Source organism: Eleginops maclovinus, chromosome 3 (assembly GCF_036324505.1).
Source record: "Eleginops maclovinus isolate JMC-PN-2008 ecotype Puerto Natales chromosome 3, JC_Emac_rtc_rv5, whole genome shotgun sequence".
Taxonomy (NCBI): domain Eukaryota; kingdom Metazoa; phylum Chordata; class Actinopteri; order Perciformes; family Eleginopidae; genus Eleginops; species Eleginops maclovinus.
Genome location: NC_086351.1, coordinates 2,846,595 through 2,865,100, shown reverse-complemented (window position 1 = coordinate 2,865,100; position 18,506 = coordinate 2,846,595). Strand labels below are relative to the sequence as shown.

At 40.3% G+C, this 18,506-nt stretch overlaps 3 protein-coding genes across 4 annotated transcripts in view; 1 reads left to right on the top strand and 2 right to left on the bottom strand.

Annotated features, from left to right (window-relative positions):
* Nucleotides 1-2,551: 2,551 nt before the first annotated feature.
* Nucleotides 2,552-5,796, top strand: LOC134861609 (fucolectin-6-like). Its single transcript, XM_063878931.1, has 6 exons — nucleotides 2,552-2,767; nucleotides 2,979-3,047; nucleotides 3,379-3,664; nucleotides 4,003-4,157; nucleotides 4,680-4,965; nucleotides 5,158-5,796. The coding sequence occupies exons 2-6, from the start codon at nucleotides 2,984-2,986 to the stop codon at nucleotides 5,306-5,308; spliced, it is 942 nt and encodes a 313-aa protein (XP_063735001.1). The 5' UTR covers nucleotides 2,552-2,767; nucleotides 2,979-2,983; the 3' UTR covers nucleotides 5,309-5,796.
* A 1,317-nt stretch (nucleotides 5,797-7,113) lies between these two features.
* On the bottom strand, nucleotides 7,114-11,516 carry LOC134861612 (uncharacterized). The gene is made up of 6 exons (XM_063878934.1): nucleotides 11,443-11,516; nucleotides 11,156-11,223; nucleotides 10,190-10,472; nucleotides 9,899-10,053; nucleotides 9,069-9,348; nucleotides 7,114-7,528 (listed from the first exon to the last, which is right to left on the bottom strand). The coding sequence occupies exons 2-6, from the start codon at nucleotides 11,217-11,219 to the stop codon at nucleotides 7,378-7,380; spliced, it is 933 nt and encodes a 310-aa protein (XP_063735004.1). The 5' UTR covers nucleotides 11,220-11,223; nucleotides 11,443-11,516; the 3' UTR covers nucleotides 7,114-7,377.
* Nucleotides 11,517-13,166: 1,650 nt separating this feature from the next.
* LOC134861610 (pentraxin fusion protein-like) overlaps nucleotides 13,167-18,506 on the bottom strand; it is a 9,424-nt gene continuing 4,084 nt past the window's right edge. Inside the window, exons 1-6 of one of the 2 annotated variants that reach the window (XM_063878932.1) lie at nucleotides 17,149-17,279; nucleotides 15,833-15,929; nucleotides 14,922-15,207; nucleotides 14,651-14,805; nucleotides 14,146-14,425; nucleotides 13,167-13,984 (exon numbers count right to left, since the gene is read on the bottom strand). In XM_063878932.1, the coding sequence (XP_063735002.1) occupies nucleotides 13,834-13,984; nucleotides 14,146-14,425; nucleotides 14,651-14,805; nucleotides 14,922-15,207; nucleotides 15,833-15,896 (936 nt within the window). In that variant the 5' untranslated portion in view covers nucleotides 15,897-15,929; nucleotides 17,149-17,279 and the 3' untranslated portion in view covers nucleotides 13,167-13,833. Of the gene's footprint in view, nucleotides 13,985-14,145; nucleotides 14,426-14,650; nucleotides 14,806-14,921; nucleotides 15,208-15,832; nucleotides 15,930-17,148; nucleotides 17,280-18,506 lie in introns of those variants that run through there. The other variant, XM_063878933.1, reaches the window with a different exon arrangement.

The window sequence follows — 18,506 nt, the reverse complement described above, 5'->3', positions numbered from 1 at the left end:
TGTTTCCATCTCACTGTAGTATTCCCCAGTTGGTAAACTATACTGAAACGATAAGAAATCAAGAGAAGAAACCTCTGAAGTCATCGACCGACATGTACTGAAGAGGTGTCATGGATCAACACTCATTTGATACCTCAGACCCTTGACCTGTGACTTATCTTTCGGAAAATCATGTCCCCCATATCGTTCCAGATGACACATTTATTTGGACAAATAATTACCTTTTTCAGTTCTGCCTAAAGCCAGTTATAGCCTTCCACGTTCATGAGAGTTTACAGTTCTGAAGTTAGGCAGTGTTTCTGGGAGAAACCCTGCCTGTATCAGCTGTCTATTTCCTTCTCAAATTCCTTTCTGGGTGTCTGACAATTAAGATGCTGCCCAAATTCTTCTGGCACTATTGCAATCATTGTTTTCAGATATGCACAAGCTGCACCCAGAAACATTGGCATCATACCTGAGGGACATGAGGTTCAGAACAAGTTGTTGTCTTTGGCAAACCTTGTTTCTCCTTTGCTTCCTTGATGCTCTTCATTAAAGACAACAACTTGCTCCTGACCTCATATCCCAGGTGCAGCTTGTGCATCTCTGAAAACAATGATTGCAATAGTGTCAGTCTGAAGAATTTGGGCAGCATCCCAAATTTCTTCAGATCTTGCATTCAAAATGTTGAAACACTGAGACATTCAAGTAAACACAGCATAAAACAGAGAAGTTGATTGTGCACATTAAGCAAAAAAAAAGGTTCAACTAAGGCTTTTTATTCTTAACAAAACGTGTTGCTTTCACTGGTTTTTCTGGATCTTTGGTATGTCGGTAAGCTGCACCCATGAAACATTGGCATCATACCTGAGGGACATGAGGTTCAAAACAAGTTGTTGTCTTTGGCAAACCTTGTTTCTCCTTTGCTTCCTTGATGCTCTTCATTAAAGACAACAACTAGCTCCTGACCTCATGTCCCAGGTGCAGCTTGTGCATCTCTGAAAACACTAATTCGCAATAGTGTGAGTCTGAAGAAATTTGGGATGCTGCCCAAATTCTTCAGACTGTATGTGATATAAGTGACATGAATCATTTAGAAACCTATTGGGACAATACTTTGTAGTCTTCAAAGAAAAACTCAGCCCTTTGTTGCAGATAGTTGTATTTATATGTAAACAATCAACTCAAGATGCACGTATTGTTTTGATTACATAGTACAGAATTCTTGCAAATGAAGTACATTTAATGCTAATTCAGTGCAGAGCCAAACACTTCCACCCTTTACAGGCTCAGGTACATACATACAATGCATATGTGGTATTAGCTTGGTTCTGTTGTGTTATTGTTTCCATCTCACTGTAGTATTCCCCAGTTGGTAAACTATACTGAAACGATAAGAAATCAAGAGAAGAAACCTCTGAAGTCATCGACCGACATGTACTGAAGAGGTGTCATGGATCAACACTCATTTGATACCTCAGACCCTTGACCTGTGACTTATCTTTCGGAAAATCATGTCCCCCATATCGTTCCAGATGACACATTTATTTGGACAAATAATTACCTTTTTCAGTTCTGCCTAAAGCCAGTTATAGCCTTCCACGTTCATGAGAGTTTACAGTTCTGAAGTTAGGCAGTGTTTCTGGGAGAAACCCTGCCTGTATCAGCTGTCTATTTCCTTCTCAAATTCCTTTCTGGGTGTCTGACAATTAAGATGCTGCCCAAATTCTTCTGGCACTATTGCAATCATTGTTTGCAGATATGCAAAAGCTGCACCTAGAAACATTGGCATCATACCTGAGGGACATGAGGTTCAGAACAAGTTGTTGTCTTTGGCAAACCTTGTTTCTCCTTTGCTTCCTTGATGCTCTTCATTAAAGACAACAACTTGCTCCTGACTTCATGTCCCAGGTGCAGCTTGTGCATCTCTGAAAACAATGATTCGCAATAGTGTGAGTCTGAAGAAATTTGGGATGCTGCCCAAATTCTTCAGACTCACACTATTGCAATCATTGTTTTCAGAGACGCACAAGCTGCACCCAGAAACATTGGCATCGTCCTTGAGGGGCAAGAGGTTATGGACAAGTTTTTGTGTGTAGCAAACAATGCTGCCATTCTGCTGGGCTTCCTTCAATGTGTTGTAATATACCCACACAATGAAATGGACCTTTGAATACAGAACGTTTTCATGGAGTTTGACCCAAAAGACCGTAGACACCCTCTTAGTTACTCTACAGTTACGGAGGGTCATCCTCAGTTCATCATAAATGTTTGTTGTTGTCACTAGATTTCTAGAGGGTAGTTCCTAGCCCTATTGGTTGAAGCAGAATTGCATTTACTGTATGTTTCTTAACGGCAGTCTACATGTTTTATTGACAAAAGCAAAGCTAGCACCAGCTGAAATAAACATTTTCCAATGTCAGTAGAATAAGTTGCTGATCCCGGGTCTTATTGTCACTGTCTGTTTCTCGCCTTACGTGCTGAACCTCAGGACTTTTCCTCTAACCCCGCCTCGACCTCACCCTGTTGGACAGTCACACCCACACCATCAGCTCACCTGGGCTCTTAGCAGCTTTTCCTCTCCAATCAGCTAGTATATATAAGCCTCTCTGTTGCGCACCCACTCATTGCCAGATTGTTCTTTGCAACTCCGGCACGACTCTCCAGGACGATTTTCTTTAGCTAACCCAGCTTGCCTCTGACCTGACTGTCGCGTCTGATTCCAGGGAAACCTATCAGCTGTCCATCACTCACCTTGAAGTCATCTTCCATCCCACAACTAAACAGAGTGAGTACATATATGTGTATGCCATCTCCCACTTAATTACTTCAACAAACTTGATAGAGTATGGTTTGGTGAAATGCATTTCCTCCATTCAAACCTCACATAGAGTTAACGAGTGCCGCTGCCATTGTTGTATGTCAAGGATAGATGTTATTCAGTTGTTTGACAGCGTATATGTATTCAGTGTAATGAACTCTTCTGTCTGTCTCAACAGGAACAATGACACACAGTTCAGTTCTGCCTCTGCTGCTCCTAATGGGGACGTGCTCAGCTTACACCTACCGTAAGTGGGATAACGCTCAGTTGTAAAAGTCCCCCCTCACTTGAACAATTACTGTGTTTATTCACTTGGATGTTCTTAGCTTCACTTTGAAGAATAATGTACATGCAGAGTTTTAAAAGCTAGAAAGCTGTTTTCTTTTTGAGATTGATTGCATTTGGTGGAGACAACTGCTGGACGTTTAAGTGAGCAAACTCGCTCACTCGAAAGGTGATGCTGTCAATAGTGTGTTCAGTTTTTTTAGGCTGCCATCAAGTTACCGAGAAAAATAGGTGATGCAGGTTTGGTGATTTGTAAACATTTTCCCAGAATTGTTCAAATGTCTGCTTCACAGAAAATGTGGCCTTGCGTGGAAAAGCAAGCCAGTCATCGCGGTATCCAGACCATTATGGAGATGCAAACAAAGCTATTGATGGAAACCGTGATTCTAACTATCTTGATGGTTCATGCACCGCCACTACTGAGATGACCAACCCCTGGTGGAGAGTGGACCTGCTGGAGTCCTACATCGTCACCTCCATCATCATCACCAATAGAGGAGACTGCTGTTCAGAAAGGATCAACGGGGCAGAGGTTCACATCAGCAACTCTTTGCAAGACAATGGTGCCGCAAACCCAGTGTGAGTGATCGCACAGATTTCTTGATTACAATCAAGAAATGAACCATAGCTGCACTCATTGAACACGTGGCATTTGGTGTGTGAAATACTGCCTTGTCTGTTCTTCTGGCAGGTTAAAAGTTGGTATAATGTCTTGCTTTATGTTGCTATACACCTGTTCAGTATTGCACCTACAAAACGTCATGAATTGCCTCCTCTGTCTGTCTGTCTGTCTGTCTGTCTGTCTGTCTGTCTGTCTGTCTGTCTGTCTGTCTGTCTGTCTGTCTGTCTGTCTGTCTGTCTGTCTGTCTGTCTGTCTGTCTGTCTGTCTGTCTGTCTGTCTGTCTGTCTGTCTGTAGGGATGGTGTGATTTCTCAAATCCCTGCAGCCAGTTCTTTCACAATGACGTTTACCGAACCTGTGGAGGGACGTTATGTGACTTTGACTCTACCTGGTGTAAAAAAGCTCCTAACACTCTGCGAGGTGGAAGTCTACGGTTACCGTGCCCCAACAGGTGAGCATTGAATACATGGCTGAAGTCACAAAAGAGGTGACTTTTGGAGGTGGTGCATTTGCCTCATTTTCTATACAGCTGCAATCAATGCATGTGTTACTAACAGATGTGTCCTTTACAAATAGGGCTATTTGAGCCAAGCATATCTTAACTCTGACACACAAGCGATTTCATCTTTAAATAACATCTTAATTATTTATTGGCATTGTTCATTCTCTAAAGAAACGGTTTCTAATGGCATCCCACTTTTGACACTGACATAAACAACAATTTGCTTCTGCTATCTGCTGTTACACTTTGTCCAAGGGAAATACATCTGATAACAACTATGCAACTGTTCAACTTTCGTTGACCTCCCTTTTATTATTTTTTACCACATATTTTACAACTGGAGAGTGTACTTGCATGTTTTTGCATTAGAGTTTTATGAAATACAAAAGAATGTGGCCACTTTATTTTACAGAGAGCATGAAGAGCAATTTCTTATCGATGCTGATACTTGCAAATGCCTTCTGTTTACAGGAGAGAACTTGGCACTCCAGGGAAAAGCTTCACAGTCCTCACTGAGTTCTTTCCAAGGCCTTGCTTACAATGCCATTGATGGAAGTCGTGACAGTGTCTTTAGCCATGGTTCATGTGCCTACACAGGGTACAACCTCAACCCCTGGTGGCGTGTGGACCTGGTTGAAACCCACAAAATATTTTCTGTTAAGATTACCAACACTCTCAATAATGGGCCAACACGACTTAATGGAGCTGAGATCAGAATTGGAGATTCTCTTGAAAACAATGGCAACAGCAACCCCAGGTAGTTTACAGTCCTTTAGTTGTACTACTCAAGCTAAAAGTTTGTGATGAATATTGTCATCAGTTTTGATCTCAACACTTGTATGCTCTATAAATGTATAGGCATACTTTACTTTTTATATCTATTAAACATGTTTTACCAAAATGTGTTCAAATGATCATTCAATGACAAACTAATGTCTTCTTCTGCTAGGTGTACTGTGATCTCAAGCATCCCTGCAGGTTTCACCGAAACCTTCCAGTGCAACGGGATGGACGGTCGCTACGTCAACATCTTCATTCCTGAGAGACATGATTACCTGACGCTCTGTGAGGTGGAGGTGTACGGCTCCAGACTGGATTAGGTCTGACAAGAAAGATTTTCGACAAACATTTTATGCTGATAATCTTATTGATACTTCAATTACAATCATAGCTTAATCTTCTTTTGCTAGCTGCATATTGATCTGACTCGCCAAAATATAATGAATAATAACGAGTTAATGTTTCCATTCTGCTTTAATTGTGTTCAACTGTCTCTTTTATAATTAAGAAAATGTGGAAAGCGGCCAATTTGGACTGCAACGGGACATATATTATCATATATGATGATAGAAATACATTATAGTCAATCGGTTTAATTGAATAAAACAAATACAGTTTTTACAGAAATGCATTAACTGATCAGATGTTCTCTGGTTTTATTTTGTGCTTTTGAGGAAGTCACACCTATTCTTTTTATAATGCCATTTCAGAATCAGTATAACAATCCTGATGCAAATGATCTAATCAAACTATGATCTAAAAACATGTATACTACATGTTGCAAGAATAAAATGTTCCATTTACTGGACTATGTGTCTGTGTGAGTGTCAAGCACCTTCAAACCTCAACAGGTGATAATGATGTGTTAGCAGTTAACATGTTACTATCACTGTATGAGGAATGAATGAATACAGGTGAAAGAATTCAATTTTATTTCAGCAAAAATGACATAGTATTTACACGCAGGCATTCACAGTACAATCTTAAACTCATTCAAAAACAACTCAGCAATAGCTTTACCAACACAGTATGATCAGTACAAATACAGCAGTATAAAGTCCATACATTCACAGCATTATGCATTTGTATGTTAACTCCACTACTAAATCATATCTGATGTTCAAAAGAACGCCCAGATCCAAGTGTGTTTCAGCACTGTATACGTTTTCTATACATTTCATTATCATATCCGACATTTTCCTCAACATAAAATCTAAGTCTTTGGTCTAACGGTACTTTTAGGTTGTTACAGTCCATCCTGAATTCCATTAAGCTCCTTCACTTTCTGGGTCCTGGTAAATGCTAAGCATACAGTCAAACTTTAAAGGGGAAAGTTAAATAAAACAGAGCCACCCTTAAAGTTATCAGTAACACCTTTGTTTTCCATCCATTATGAAATACAGGATTCAAATTGTTACAATGCTCCGGTTGGATGCATATTACCTGACTAAAGGGAAAGGGATGTTGTAAAGGTAAAATATATATTGAATGTTAGTCCATCAGTCCACTAAGTGGCACTGTGACATTGAGGTTGTTGCCAGTTCACAAATAGGCATCTAGAGAATAACTGTGCCATTTTGAATCGGCCCTCTGCAAATTCTAAAAGCATAATGCAATGTAGCCCACAAATGAAACTTTTGCGTATCTTATATTGTACTTCTCAAATATATACGTACTGTTAGAAATAATCAATATATTGGAGCGGAACATTAAAAGATAATTCACTGTTTCTGGACGGATTACATTTGTCCACTTCCGGTAGTATTACGATGTTGTTTTTAGCCTCAGATAGCATATAGCTAATATTGTATTGTATATATGAGTAGAGGGAAAAGGAGGCGTGGAGTTACATACTAAACACACCACCTCTACCGCTCACTCATTGATGCTGCAAATGATACTATTGCGTGTTTAATAACTGATAAACTTCAGAAGGATTGCATAATAGAATATCGTAGGTGAGATTCAGGACATCACTAACAAGATGGCGACGGTGACGTCATAAGAGGACCCGCCCCCGACGACGTCAGCCTATAGAAAAGTCCGGAGAACCCCATGTGACAAGCGGCCAACAGGATCCAGCCCCCCACTACCAACCAATAAGAGCACGAGAGCGGAGCAGGGCTTATTTTTAAGTTGTTTATTGTATGGCCGGAAAGGGATGGTTCTATAAAACATGTTTGTATTGTGAAATCGGGCTCTCTTTTATTCCGGACAACAGACAGTAACTACTGATGAGCTGTGAAACTTTTGTAAAACCTACTGCTGCATCCTTTTATTAAATACTCCTTTTAAAACTTATAACAGGGGCTTCACTTCGTTTCTTTTAATCGACTCCTGGGCTTCGAATAAAAGAACATTTCCTACAGTACCTAATCTACCTACGGACCTAATCCAGTCTGGAACCGTACACCTCCACTTCACACAGCACCAGGTAAATGGTTTTCCCAGGAATGACTATGTTGACGTAGCGACCGTCCATCCCGTTGCACTGAAAGCTTTCAGTGAAACCTGGAGGGATGCTTGAAATCACAGTACACCTTGAAGAAGAAGAACATACTTTAACACATCAAATAATCAGTTGAACAAATGGAATCTAATGGTATATTCACACCGGATGCGATGCGAATATTCGCTGGTTTAAAATTGTCCCGAGTTTCACCGCGGCTGTCATACTATGATAGATAGATACAACAAAATGTTAGAAATAATCAATATATTAGAGCGGAACTTTAAAAGATAATTCACTGTTTCTGGACGGATCATATTTGTCCATTTCCGGTAGTATTACAGGATGTTGTTTTTAGCCTCAGATAGCATAAAGCTAATATTGTTTTGTATATATGAGTAGAGGGAGAAGGACCAGTGGAGTTGCATACGAAACACACCGCCTCTACCTCTCACTCATTGATGCTGCAATGATACAGTTGCCTGTTTAATAACTGATAAACCTCCTAAGAAATGCATAATAGACTATCGTAGATGACAGCTCCAGGACTTCGCTAACAAGATGGCGACGGTGACGTCATAAGAGGACCCGCCCCCGACGACGTCAGCCTATAGAGGAGGATCCAGCCCCCCGCTACCAACCAATGAGAGCACGACAGCGGGGCGCGTCTGATTTTGAAGTTGTTTATTGTATGGTCGGAAAGGGGTGGTTCTATAAAACATGTAAGGATTGTGAAATCGAGCTCTCTTTTGTTCCGGACCGCCAGACAGTAACTACTGATGAGCTCCGCTCAGTCAGTGGCCTGTGGACGCGTGTCCCGGGCTATTGAGCCACAGCTGTGAAGCTTTTGTAAGGCCTACTACTGCATCCTTTTATTAAACACTCCTTTTATAACTTTTAAGGGAGTTTTGCTTTCTTTATTTTAAACCGTCTCCTGGGCTTCAAATAAACGAACATTTCTTACAAAAATTAACATATTTTACCCTGATTTATTTGTAATACACCTTTCAAAAGGATGCCGTAATTACTACATACTGATACCGGTTAGTAAAAACCATGAATTATTGCTTCGACGAATCTGCTTACAATACGGCAGGCAAAACACTTTTTAAATGAATGTTTTCTGAATAGAGATTGGTTTAATCAGGCTAAGCTAACGTTGTAGCTGTTCCGCCCACACTCACAACAACTTCATACAGACAGAACTAAAGCAGCGACTGTGTTCGCCATGCCATACTGTCTGTGCTTTGTACATGTATAACTTTTCTGTTGTTTCTGAACAGATATGAGTAGCTGAGAGCGCTGTGTGCTAATGGCTAATGGCTAACGGCTGATGTTTTGGTTTTCTGATTCAATGTCAGTGACAGCGGGCTGAGATCCTCACCGTTGATTGGCTAACACGAGAGCGCGACTTCAATTTTTTCATTCGTGCCACCGCGCCAAAAATCGGATCGTGTCCAGCGTGAACGCACCATAACAAAGGTGTCTCATTTTTCTTCTGAGAAATTTAAGATACTGCTGTTTTGCCAAACATGTGCTTTGATTTTGTTTTGTTTTATTGCCATCATTTGTTGTTTCAAACAAACCGAATGATAAATGTACAAACATTTCGTTAATTGACATTAAAGTACCTGGGATTGCTGTTGCCATTGTTCTCAAGAGTGTCTCCAATTCGAATCTCAGCTCCAACGAGTTGTAATTTAACATCTATGTAGTTTGTTATGTTAACAGAAAATATTTTGTGGGTTTTGCCCAGGTCCAGTCGCCACCAAGGGTTCAATTCGGATCCCGTGTGAGTACAAGAAGCCTGGCTCCAAAGGGTGTTCCGATTCCCGTCAATAGCATTGTTTGCAATGCCTATACCATGCAGCGATGACTGTGTGGCTTTTCCTTGGATTGCTAGGTTCTCTGCTGCACAAACCACACATTTGAAAATATCAACACTGATAATTGGTTTTCCTTGATGCTGTCTGAAAAACAATGTGGCCCCAGTCTGTGTATGTCTTAAAGTCAATTCCATAACTATTTGTTTATTGTCGTTTCCAGTAGTAGGACAAAACTGCAGTGAAAGTTGTTAGGATGCATGTTGTTTATTTAGACCAGCACTGCAAAACTTGAGGGATGCACCAGCAGCCACTAGTTTTACATTTGTAAATTGTTTTCTTCAACTATCCAGAGTCCAGGTGACTGTTGATAACGGCTCTTCTAACAATTACTGAATTCATATATTGCCAATGATTACCTTTTGAGATGTTAAGCAAAATGAACAGGCTAGCTGGTGGATCTCTGTTGCATGTTACTCATCAAAAGAGAGATATCTTTATTACTATAGGGACAGAAAGAAGCACATGTAGTTTTATAAATGGAAGCAGTTAAAACTCTGGTATGCTTCATAGAAAAAGAGGCAGAGGCTCAAAAATCAAATCATATATGACTTCATCCAAATATATTCAACTCTCACCTGTTGGGGCACGGTAACCGTTGACTTCCACTTCACAGAGTGTTAGGATCCTTTTTATACCAGGTAGAACCACAGTCACATAACGTCCCTCCACAAGTCTGGTAAAAGTTATTTTTAAAGACCTGCCAACTGGGATATGAGGAATTACAACAGCCCTAAAAAAGAGAAAGAAGAAGCATTGCTGAACATTATTTTCAAACTGCAGTACTTCGAAATTATAGAAGTATAAAGAAAGAAATGACACCGAACTAGATGAAACCCTGTGACTATGAAGTCGTTACCATCACTCACACTGGGTTTGCAGCACCATTGTCTTGCAAAGAGTTACCAATGTGAACCTCGGCCTCATTGAGCCTTTCTGCACAGCAGTCTCCTCTGTTGGTAAGGGTGATGGAAGTTACGATGTATGATTCCAGCAGGTCCACTCTCCACCAGGGGTTGGTCATCTCAACAGTGTGGGTGCATGAACCAGCAAGATAGTTAGACTGACGGTTTCCATCAATAGCATTGTAGGCGGCCCCGTAGTCCCCATGACGGTCTGACTGGGTGGCTTTTCCCCGCAAGGCTACATTTTCTGTGATTGTGATAGTTGAAATACACATTAAATGTATAATTGTAAATGTTAGTAAATTAAAAAACACTTAACCCTTCTGATCTATAGAATTACTGACCGGTTTCTCTTCTTCCACATATTTCTAAAACACTTACAGGGTGACTTCTTTGTCTCGACCCTACCACTGGGGTCCCTCATGGTTCGGTTCTGGGTCCCCTGATCTTTCATGCTTACAAAGTCAAACTCTGATATTTACTCACAAGTCTTTTTCCTACCACACCCATCAAGCTGACAGTCAACTAATTCATATTTTTGTTTCACTTGCTCACACTGCCCCTAAACGGCAGCATTTCAGGCTGACGTCTCATGTTGTGCACAAGGACACTTTTTCCTCAGTTTGCTTTTCCAATTTGTCGAATCTGCAATTTGAATAGTATTTGCATCTTTTGCAGGCACACCTGACTTGTATTAGAAAAATGATTCTTATGCCCAAAATATGCATTTAAATAATCAAGAGACTGAATACAAACTCCTTGCACCTTACTTTGTGCCCAGCTGTATGCCGGTAAACAAAATGTTCAAAATGCACTTAAGACCATGCACTGTAGATCTCTAAAGTAGGGCCCTAATCTCTTATTGTTTTTTATGTAGTACTTTAATGTTTTATAACAAAGATATCACATGTAAAGCTAGATCGTACTTACCATAGGTGTAAGCTGAGCACGTCCCCAGCAGGAGCAGCAGAGGCAGGACTGAACTGTGTGACATTGTTCTGGGGGTGACAAACACAAAAGTGAATTCCATGGTTGCACTGAGGAAATGAACATTTGCATCATTATTGCTACATGCAATATTTCTGAGATTATCTGAATTCACTTTGGAGATCAATAACTCAAAATGAATAACTGTGTGTTTCCAGTTAGAGCAAAGTAAGTTCACAAATATGAAACAAGCCTTCAAACTATACATCCAAAAGCCAACAACCACTTACCTTGACTTTATTCAGAAGAAGACAAGGAGTTGCTCTTTATGTTGTGTTGATGAATATGATTCCAATAGGAAATCACAGGGATATTTATGTGCACATCTTATCGTGGCACATGCTGTTACTCGTCGATGATTGACCATATATGACTTGTTTTTGTCCTTAGTAGATAGACTTATTATGTGTATCAAGAAGGGATCAGCAACTATTCACAATGCTCTTTTGACTTGTTTCTGGAGTCAGACAGACAGACAGACAGACAGACAGACAGACAGACAGACAGACAGACAGACAGACAGACCGCTTTGATTACAATAAGATAAAGATGATAAATCTTTTGGACTTTAACTGAAATGGACGATAACAAAGTGGTTATTTCTGCAACTAAACACAGAATCTCAGGAACATTTGAAATAATCGTGTCTTCTTATGACTTGCCAATTTATATCGTGCATGAACAATTCATCAGATGTTAACCGGCCGGTGAAGTCTGACTGTATTGCATGTTGGAGTAATACACATGCAGCTTTAATAGATGTGACTTTGCCAAGGAGAGATCAATTAGGAACAGGAGGTGCATGCATTTAGTTGTTTCTTCCTACTAGTGAGTGGAGTGAAACTATTTTGACCACAGCTGTATTGAAATGAATATTCAACTCTCAGGGAATGTGTCTAGGCTGTCCAGCAATAACAGCAACAAGGTCATAACAAGCTGTACCCTTTTAGCCGCTCATAAGATATACTGTATCTCTCATAAATGTAGTTAGTTTTTTATTCATTTCTGCATGCATGGAGAAACATGTGGAGAGTGTTCATAGCTGAGTTTGAGTTGTAAAACTGTATAAAACTCCCCCGTTAGTTGGACTATTCCATGCGACCCCTAGCCAGAATTACAAGTGGTCTCAACCATGTGGCGCAATTTCGCAACGTGCACTTGCTGTTCAGTGGAAGCAAGGAGACTGATGGCGATCGGACTGTCACTATTGTGTTATAACCGCATAACTGTGTTGTAGTGTTGGCGGAGTCTGTGTGTTGCGGACATGCGTGTGCATGCATGAAAAATGTAAGTGCATGTAGTGTTGTCCAGTTGAGTGTTCAGGAAGTTTATGTCCGCAATTACCCGCTAACTCCGTAAATGAGGTTAGTTAGCCATAGCAGCTAGCCTCGCCATGCGGAGCACTTGGCAGCACAGCCTGTATTAATGTATAACGCTATCACCCATTAAGTGCAGGGCTAATGTAAGCATTATTATGTACACTACAGTTATTATATAGAATTGTGTGCATTCCTGTACTTTGTTATGTGTGTATGTTATAATAGTTAGGCCTCATGTAATAGCATATGTCGGTGCTATGCTGTTGCGGCCTTTGGCCAATAGAGGGCGGCATAGGCCAGCCAATTGTGCCTTTTCTTAATGTAGATGACAACTGTATCATCCCTCTACATTACCTGTTTACTGATTTCTGCTTCATCTTCATGTTACAGAGACCACACACACAAACCCACACGAAAGAACACACCCTGTATAACAGGCTAACCCCTACTAAACCTACATCAATGTTCAGTTCATCACCCTGCGATAAAGTCTGTTAAAGTTGGAACTGCCTGTGGACAGCCGTTCTTCCTCACAAGTCGTTCGACCCCTTCTTACAGAGGATAGGAAATCAAGCTGCAGCACAACCAAAACGTTGCACGCACCGTGTCCTCCACAAAAACTTACCTATTACCTATTTAGTAAAATAACCTTTTTTTATTCTGCAACAGAGAGTTGCACAACTAAATGCAGTTACTGTCCATTCATTATAGTTCAGTTCATGCATTTGCATCTGGAGAAATGTAAACTGCAGCAACAAAAACAATTAAGCTATGTAGAATATTGGTATATGCCAGAAGTTTGTTATTTAAAAGACAACAACAAACAAGGCATTGATTGTCGCCACAGGATGGCGTCATCTCGACTCTCCCACACAGATGCACAAAGTCCGGTAAATTTAACATTTTAGTTCTGCAATATGTTGAAGACATAAAAGGAAGATACATATTATTCACATACAATGAAAATCTAAAAGCATTTAAAACAATTCTGTATGTCGGACTGATTACTGACACGTCTAAGTGAAACTGATTGATCTTCATGTCTTGTTACATGATTATAATGTCCCCATTTTGGTTTGACTTGATTGCTTCTCCATGCAATGCGATATACCTTATAAAGGAGACAGTGGAAATACACTTAAAAAGCAGAATGGAAAAACATGAACCTGTTATTGTTCATGTTGAATGACAAGTTTTGTTACTTTTTGTTGTTGGAGTGCCTCAAGTTTACAAATCTAGAACTCCCATCCATCTGCAGCTAGTGTCAAATGGCATTGAAACACGTTTTGAACCTATTCAGACCTAATCCAGTCTGGAGCCGTACACCTCCACCTCACAGAATGCCAGGTACACGGTTTTTCCAGGAATGACGATGTTGACGTAGCGACCGTCCATCCCGTTACACTGGAAGTTTTGCGTAAAGCCTCCGGGCATGCTGGGGATCACAGCACACCTAGCAGAAGAAGAAATGTGTTTGTTTTTTACTGACAGTTTAAAAAATGGATTCTCTAAAGATATAAATCATTTCAGGTCAATGCACAGTTGTCACAGATATACAGATATCCATTATAATAAACGTGGAGCTACAGCAGTGTTGAAGTTAAAGGACAGTACCTGGGATTGTTGTTGCCGTTGTTATCAAGAGAATCTCCAATTTTGATCTCTGCTCCATTAATAAACTCGGGTCGATTTTGGTAGTTGGTTATGTTGAGAGAAAATATTTTGTGGGTTTTGCCGAGGTCCAGTCGCCACCAAGGGTTCAATTCGGATCCCGTGTGAGCACAAGAAGCCTGTTGTGCCAGGCTGGCGCGATTTCCATCAATGGCTTTATAAGCACTGTAGGTTGCGTGCTGTGATGACTGTGAGGCTTTTCCTTGGAGTGCCAGGTTCTCTCCTGCAAACAGAACACATTTGCAAACATCAGCACTGATAATTAGTTTTCATGACGCTCTGCATATTGCGTGGGATGTTCATTCAAGTTAGTGGAGTTTTAACTCTGGAGTGGCAGCAGCTGTATAGAAAGCTGAGGATAGATAGATAGATGGATGGATGGATGGGCCTATATGAGGATTTATCACCTTGAAAATAAAATATTTATGGCTTTGTTTTCAATTCTCACCAGTTGGAGCACGGTACCCGTAGACTTCCACCTCACAGAGTGTTAGGAGTCTCCCTGATCCAGTCAGAGTCACAGTCACGTATCGTCCCTCTACAAGTTTGGTAAAAGTCATTTTTAAAGACCTGCCTGCAGGGATTTCAGAAATTACACCAGCCCTAGAAGAAAGGAAAATGAGGAATTACATGAAGTTGAAATAACTGCAGTTCTAGAAAGGTAGCAGCTCAGAGTCATACATTATTCTAACACTTTGTAGAGACAGCGAATCACTCACGCTGGGTTTGCCACTCCATTGTCTTGCAAAGAATTGCCGATGTGAACCTCTGCCCCGTTGATCCTTTCTGGATACGCGTCTCCTCTATTGGTGAAGATGATAGAGGTGATGATGTATGACTCCAGCAGGTCCACTCTCCACCAGGGGTTGGTCATCTCAGTAGTGGCGGTGCATGAACCACTATAATAGTTAGAATCACGGTTTCCATCAATAGCTTTGTTTGCATCTCCATAATGGTCTGGATTACGCGATGACTGGCTTGCTTTTCCACGCAAGGCCACATTTTCTGTGAAGCAGACATTTGAAATACACATATAAATGTTTGATGGATGGAAAAAAAATGTAATCAACAAACCTGAAAAAACTAATTTATGGCCACTGGGGGGCAGCCAACACAAATTGTGAACACAACATTGACATATCACCTGCTTGTATGTTCATTGGGTGAAGTTGTCTCTAATTTACACATAAATAGCGTCCCATTCAACGGCACTGGATATTTTATTGACACTAAGTTAGGAAAGACTCCTCCACAGACATTGTTGAGATTTAACTTCTCAACAATATCCTTCTTTATGCCTCCATGAAAAATCTGTCATCTATAAACGTGCATTTCAACAGTTTGATGCAAGATGTCAACCGAGGGGTCAATTCTCTGCTGTATGTTCCCTCTGGAGAGTTTTCCTTGTCACATTGGTGTAAGCATACTGGACCATGATTGTCTCCAACGCAGCACACATGCAGGTTTTACAATCTGATTTTTGTAATTGTAAACACAGCATTTTCGCACACACATCATTCTGCACACTGAAGCCCAAACATCCAAGTGGTGTCACAAATTGCAAAACACATGTTAACCACTTCAGTGTTTATTATCAAAGATACCATAGATAAGGCCAGGTCATACTTACGGTAGGTGTAAGCCGAACACGTCCCCAGGAGGAGGAGCAGAGGCAGAAATGAACTGTGTGTCATTGCTCTGGTTGATACAGACGATAGAGGCAACTCCTGAAGAAATGAACATTGCCATTATTATAACTTAATGCTATTTATCTCAGACCTACAGTACAACAGTCTTTGTTCCAGAAGAACTATGGGAATGAATAACTGGTGATGAATGGCATTACTGCATGTATGTGAGCACAGAGTAAACAACCCTCAGAAATGGGGACAGATCAACTACATGTGTGGTGTTGTAGGAAAGAGAAATCCGAGTTTTTTATATATATATATTATAATATCTCAGTTTAGATTTTAAGATTTTGGAATTATTTGCACACTAAAAAACTGAAAAGTTGACTTTAATTAAATGTGTTCAGTCGACAGATTTCCCATAACTGTATTGGGTGGGTTTAATGCAATAATATCAAGTTTGAATACAAAATATTAGGTTCAATTTAATATTATTGCCTTCAATTAACCTAATAAAGTTTTGTGAAATTTGTTGGCATACTACATTTATTTAAAGTCAACCTTTCATTTTATTCAGTGCGTGTGAAATGTGAAATATTACCACACCCAGCTAAAGCATAAAGAAAGCAGCAGTGATTGCCCTCTGTATAATGTGCGCTACACATATAAGCTCCAAAAAAATGAAGAGACCACTCCAAATCTTTCTTAAACCTTTATCTCTACATGTATGGCTGCCATTCCGGTGTTTGTTGTATTTCTACACGGAGAAAAAATGCCAGTAGTTTAGAGAATACAATGATATCACTCCGGTTCTTCAACAACTCCATTGGCTCCCCGTTAAATACCGCATCGACTTTAAAATGTTGCTCCTCACCTTCAAGGCCCTTCACACTCTTGCACCTCCATATCTGTCTGAACTCCTTCACACCTACACTCCCTCTCGTGCTCTCGATCCTCCACTGCCTTCCAACTCACTGCACCTTCTGCCCGCTTGACCACCATGGGGTCAAGAGCCTTCAGGCGCTCTGCCCCCCCCGTCTCTGGAACTCTCTCCCACAAGACATCTGCAATATGGACTCACTCTCAACCTTCAAATCCTGCCTGAAAACCCACCTTTTTAAACGTGCGTATTCTATTGTATATCATAATTCCTCTAAACCGATTGTTGTTTTTAAGCCTTTGTTTTTCTGGAATTACTGTTTGACCTTCTTTGTTTTTAAATATGCTCTGTAAGGTGTCCTTGAGAGCTTTGAAAGGTTTAACGCGTTAACGTTTACAGCCTGACGTTTAAAAGCATCAACAACAAAAAACCTACCGTGTCTTGCAAAATATGCTCAGAGGAATACGAGAAGCCGTTGTTTATGCTGTGCCGATGGATATGATTTAATGTGGACCACACAGTGATATTTATGTGCACATTTTATCATGGCACATGTTGTATTTATGGGATTGTATTCATTGATGATTTACCCACCGATGACTTTGTCCTTGTGTGCAGATAAGGCTAATTTGGAAGATTCTTCAGAACGATAAGTGGATTCAAAAAGTGAATACTCTTTTGCCAAGTCAACAGATACTTCTCATTGAGACATAAACACATCCAGTTATCAAACAGGGTATTAATATAGTATAATATGGCAGCTGGTTGAGAAAGCGTAATAGATCAACGCTAGAGCTAAGTCCTTATGCGATTAACCTGCCCAAAATTCTGAATTTGAGGCTCATGTATGTCAGACAGAAAGGGCAATCATTTTTCCACCTTTGTGTACAATTTAAACCAACTTATTTGTCTCCCTATCTGTGTGCCCAGGCTGTATTGTCTCAGAATATAAAAGGTAAGCATGAATACAATCACCTGCTTATAGAACTGAAGAATCCCCTTTCTCAATAAGCCGAACCCTAACCCTTCTTTGAATGCCTCATTTTGAAGATGGTCCTGTACACTTAAATAAATAGGAGATTTTGTGAAACAGCTCCAGCTCCTGGCTTTACACAGACAGGTGACAGGGACAAATCTGCAGCCTAAGTCTAGTATGAGCAGACAAGCAAGAGAGCCATGCAAAAGTTCCACAGAGTCCTTCCTTAACAGACTCATATAATGCCCATTATAACTTGTTGTTGTGTGTCTGCGTTAACTGTAAATTACCAGATTTAAATTGCTTGTACTTCCTGGTCAGATAAACAAATGCCAAAGACTGCCATGTGGATCATTTGAGTCACAACTTCCTGGTTTGACGAGATAAAGTATGTACTTTGCATTCGCAGGAATATAATATTGCTGCTGAAAACGCAAAGAAACAAACAACCAAGCGATCAAAATGTGATGAGCTCATGTGCACATTGAGATCTGAGTACTTCTACTTTACTCAAGTACAAGATCTGAGTACTTCTACTTTTACTCAAGTACAAGATCTGAGTACTTCTACTTTACTCAAGTACAAGATCTGAGTACTTCTACTTTTACTCAAGTACAAGCCCTGAGTACTTCTACTTTACTCAAGTACAAGACCTGAGTACTTCTACTTTACTCAAGTACAAGACCTGAGTACTTCTACTTTACTCAAGTACAAGACCTGAGTACTTCTACTTTACTCAAGTACAAGACCTGAATACTTCTACTTTACTCAAGTACAAGACCTGAGTACTTCTACTTTACTCAAGTACAAGACCTGA

Coding starts and splice junctions, on each gene's coding strand:
- LOC134861609 (XM_063878931.1), top strand. CDS start 2,984: ATGACACACAGTTCAGTTCTGCCTCTGCTGCTCCTAATGGGGACGTGC. Junction 3,048..3,378: donor GTGCTCAGCTTACACCTACC/GTAAGTGGGATA, acceptor TCTGCTTCACAG/AAAATGTGGCCTTGCGTGGA. Junction 4,966..5,157: donor AATGGCAACAGCAACCCCAG/GTAGTTTACAGT, acceptor TTCTTCTGCTAG/GTGTACTGTGATCTCAAGCA.
- LOC134861612 (XM_063878934.1), bottom strand. CDS start 11,219: ATGTCACACAGTTCAGTCCTGCCTCTGCTGCTCCTGCTGGGGACGTGC. Junction 10,054..10,189: donor AATGGTGCTGCAAACCCAGT/GTGAGTGATGGT, acceptor TCTCTTTTTTAG/GGCTGTTGTAATTCCTCATA. Junction 7,529..9,068: donor AATGGCAACAGCAATCCCAG/GTACTTTAATGT, acceptor TTCTTCTTCAAG/GTGTACTGTGATTTCAAGCA.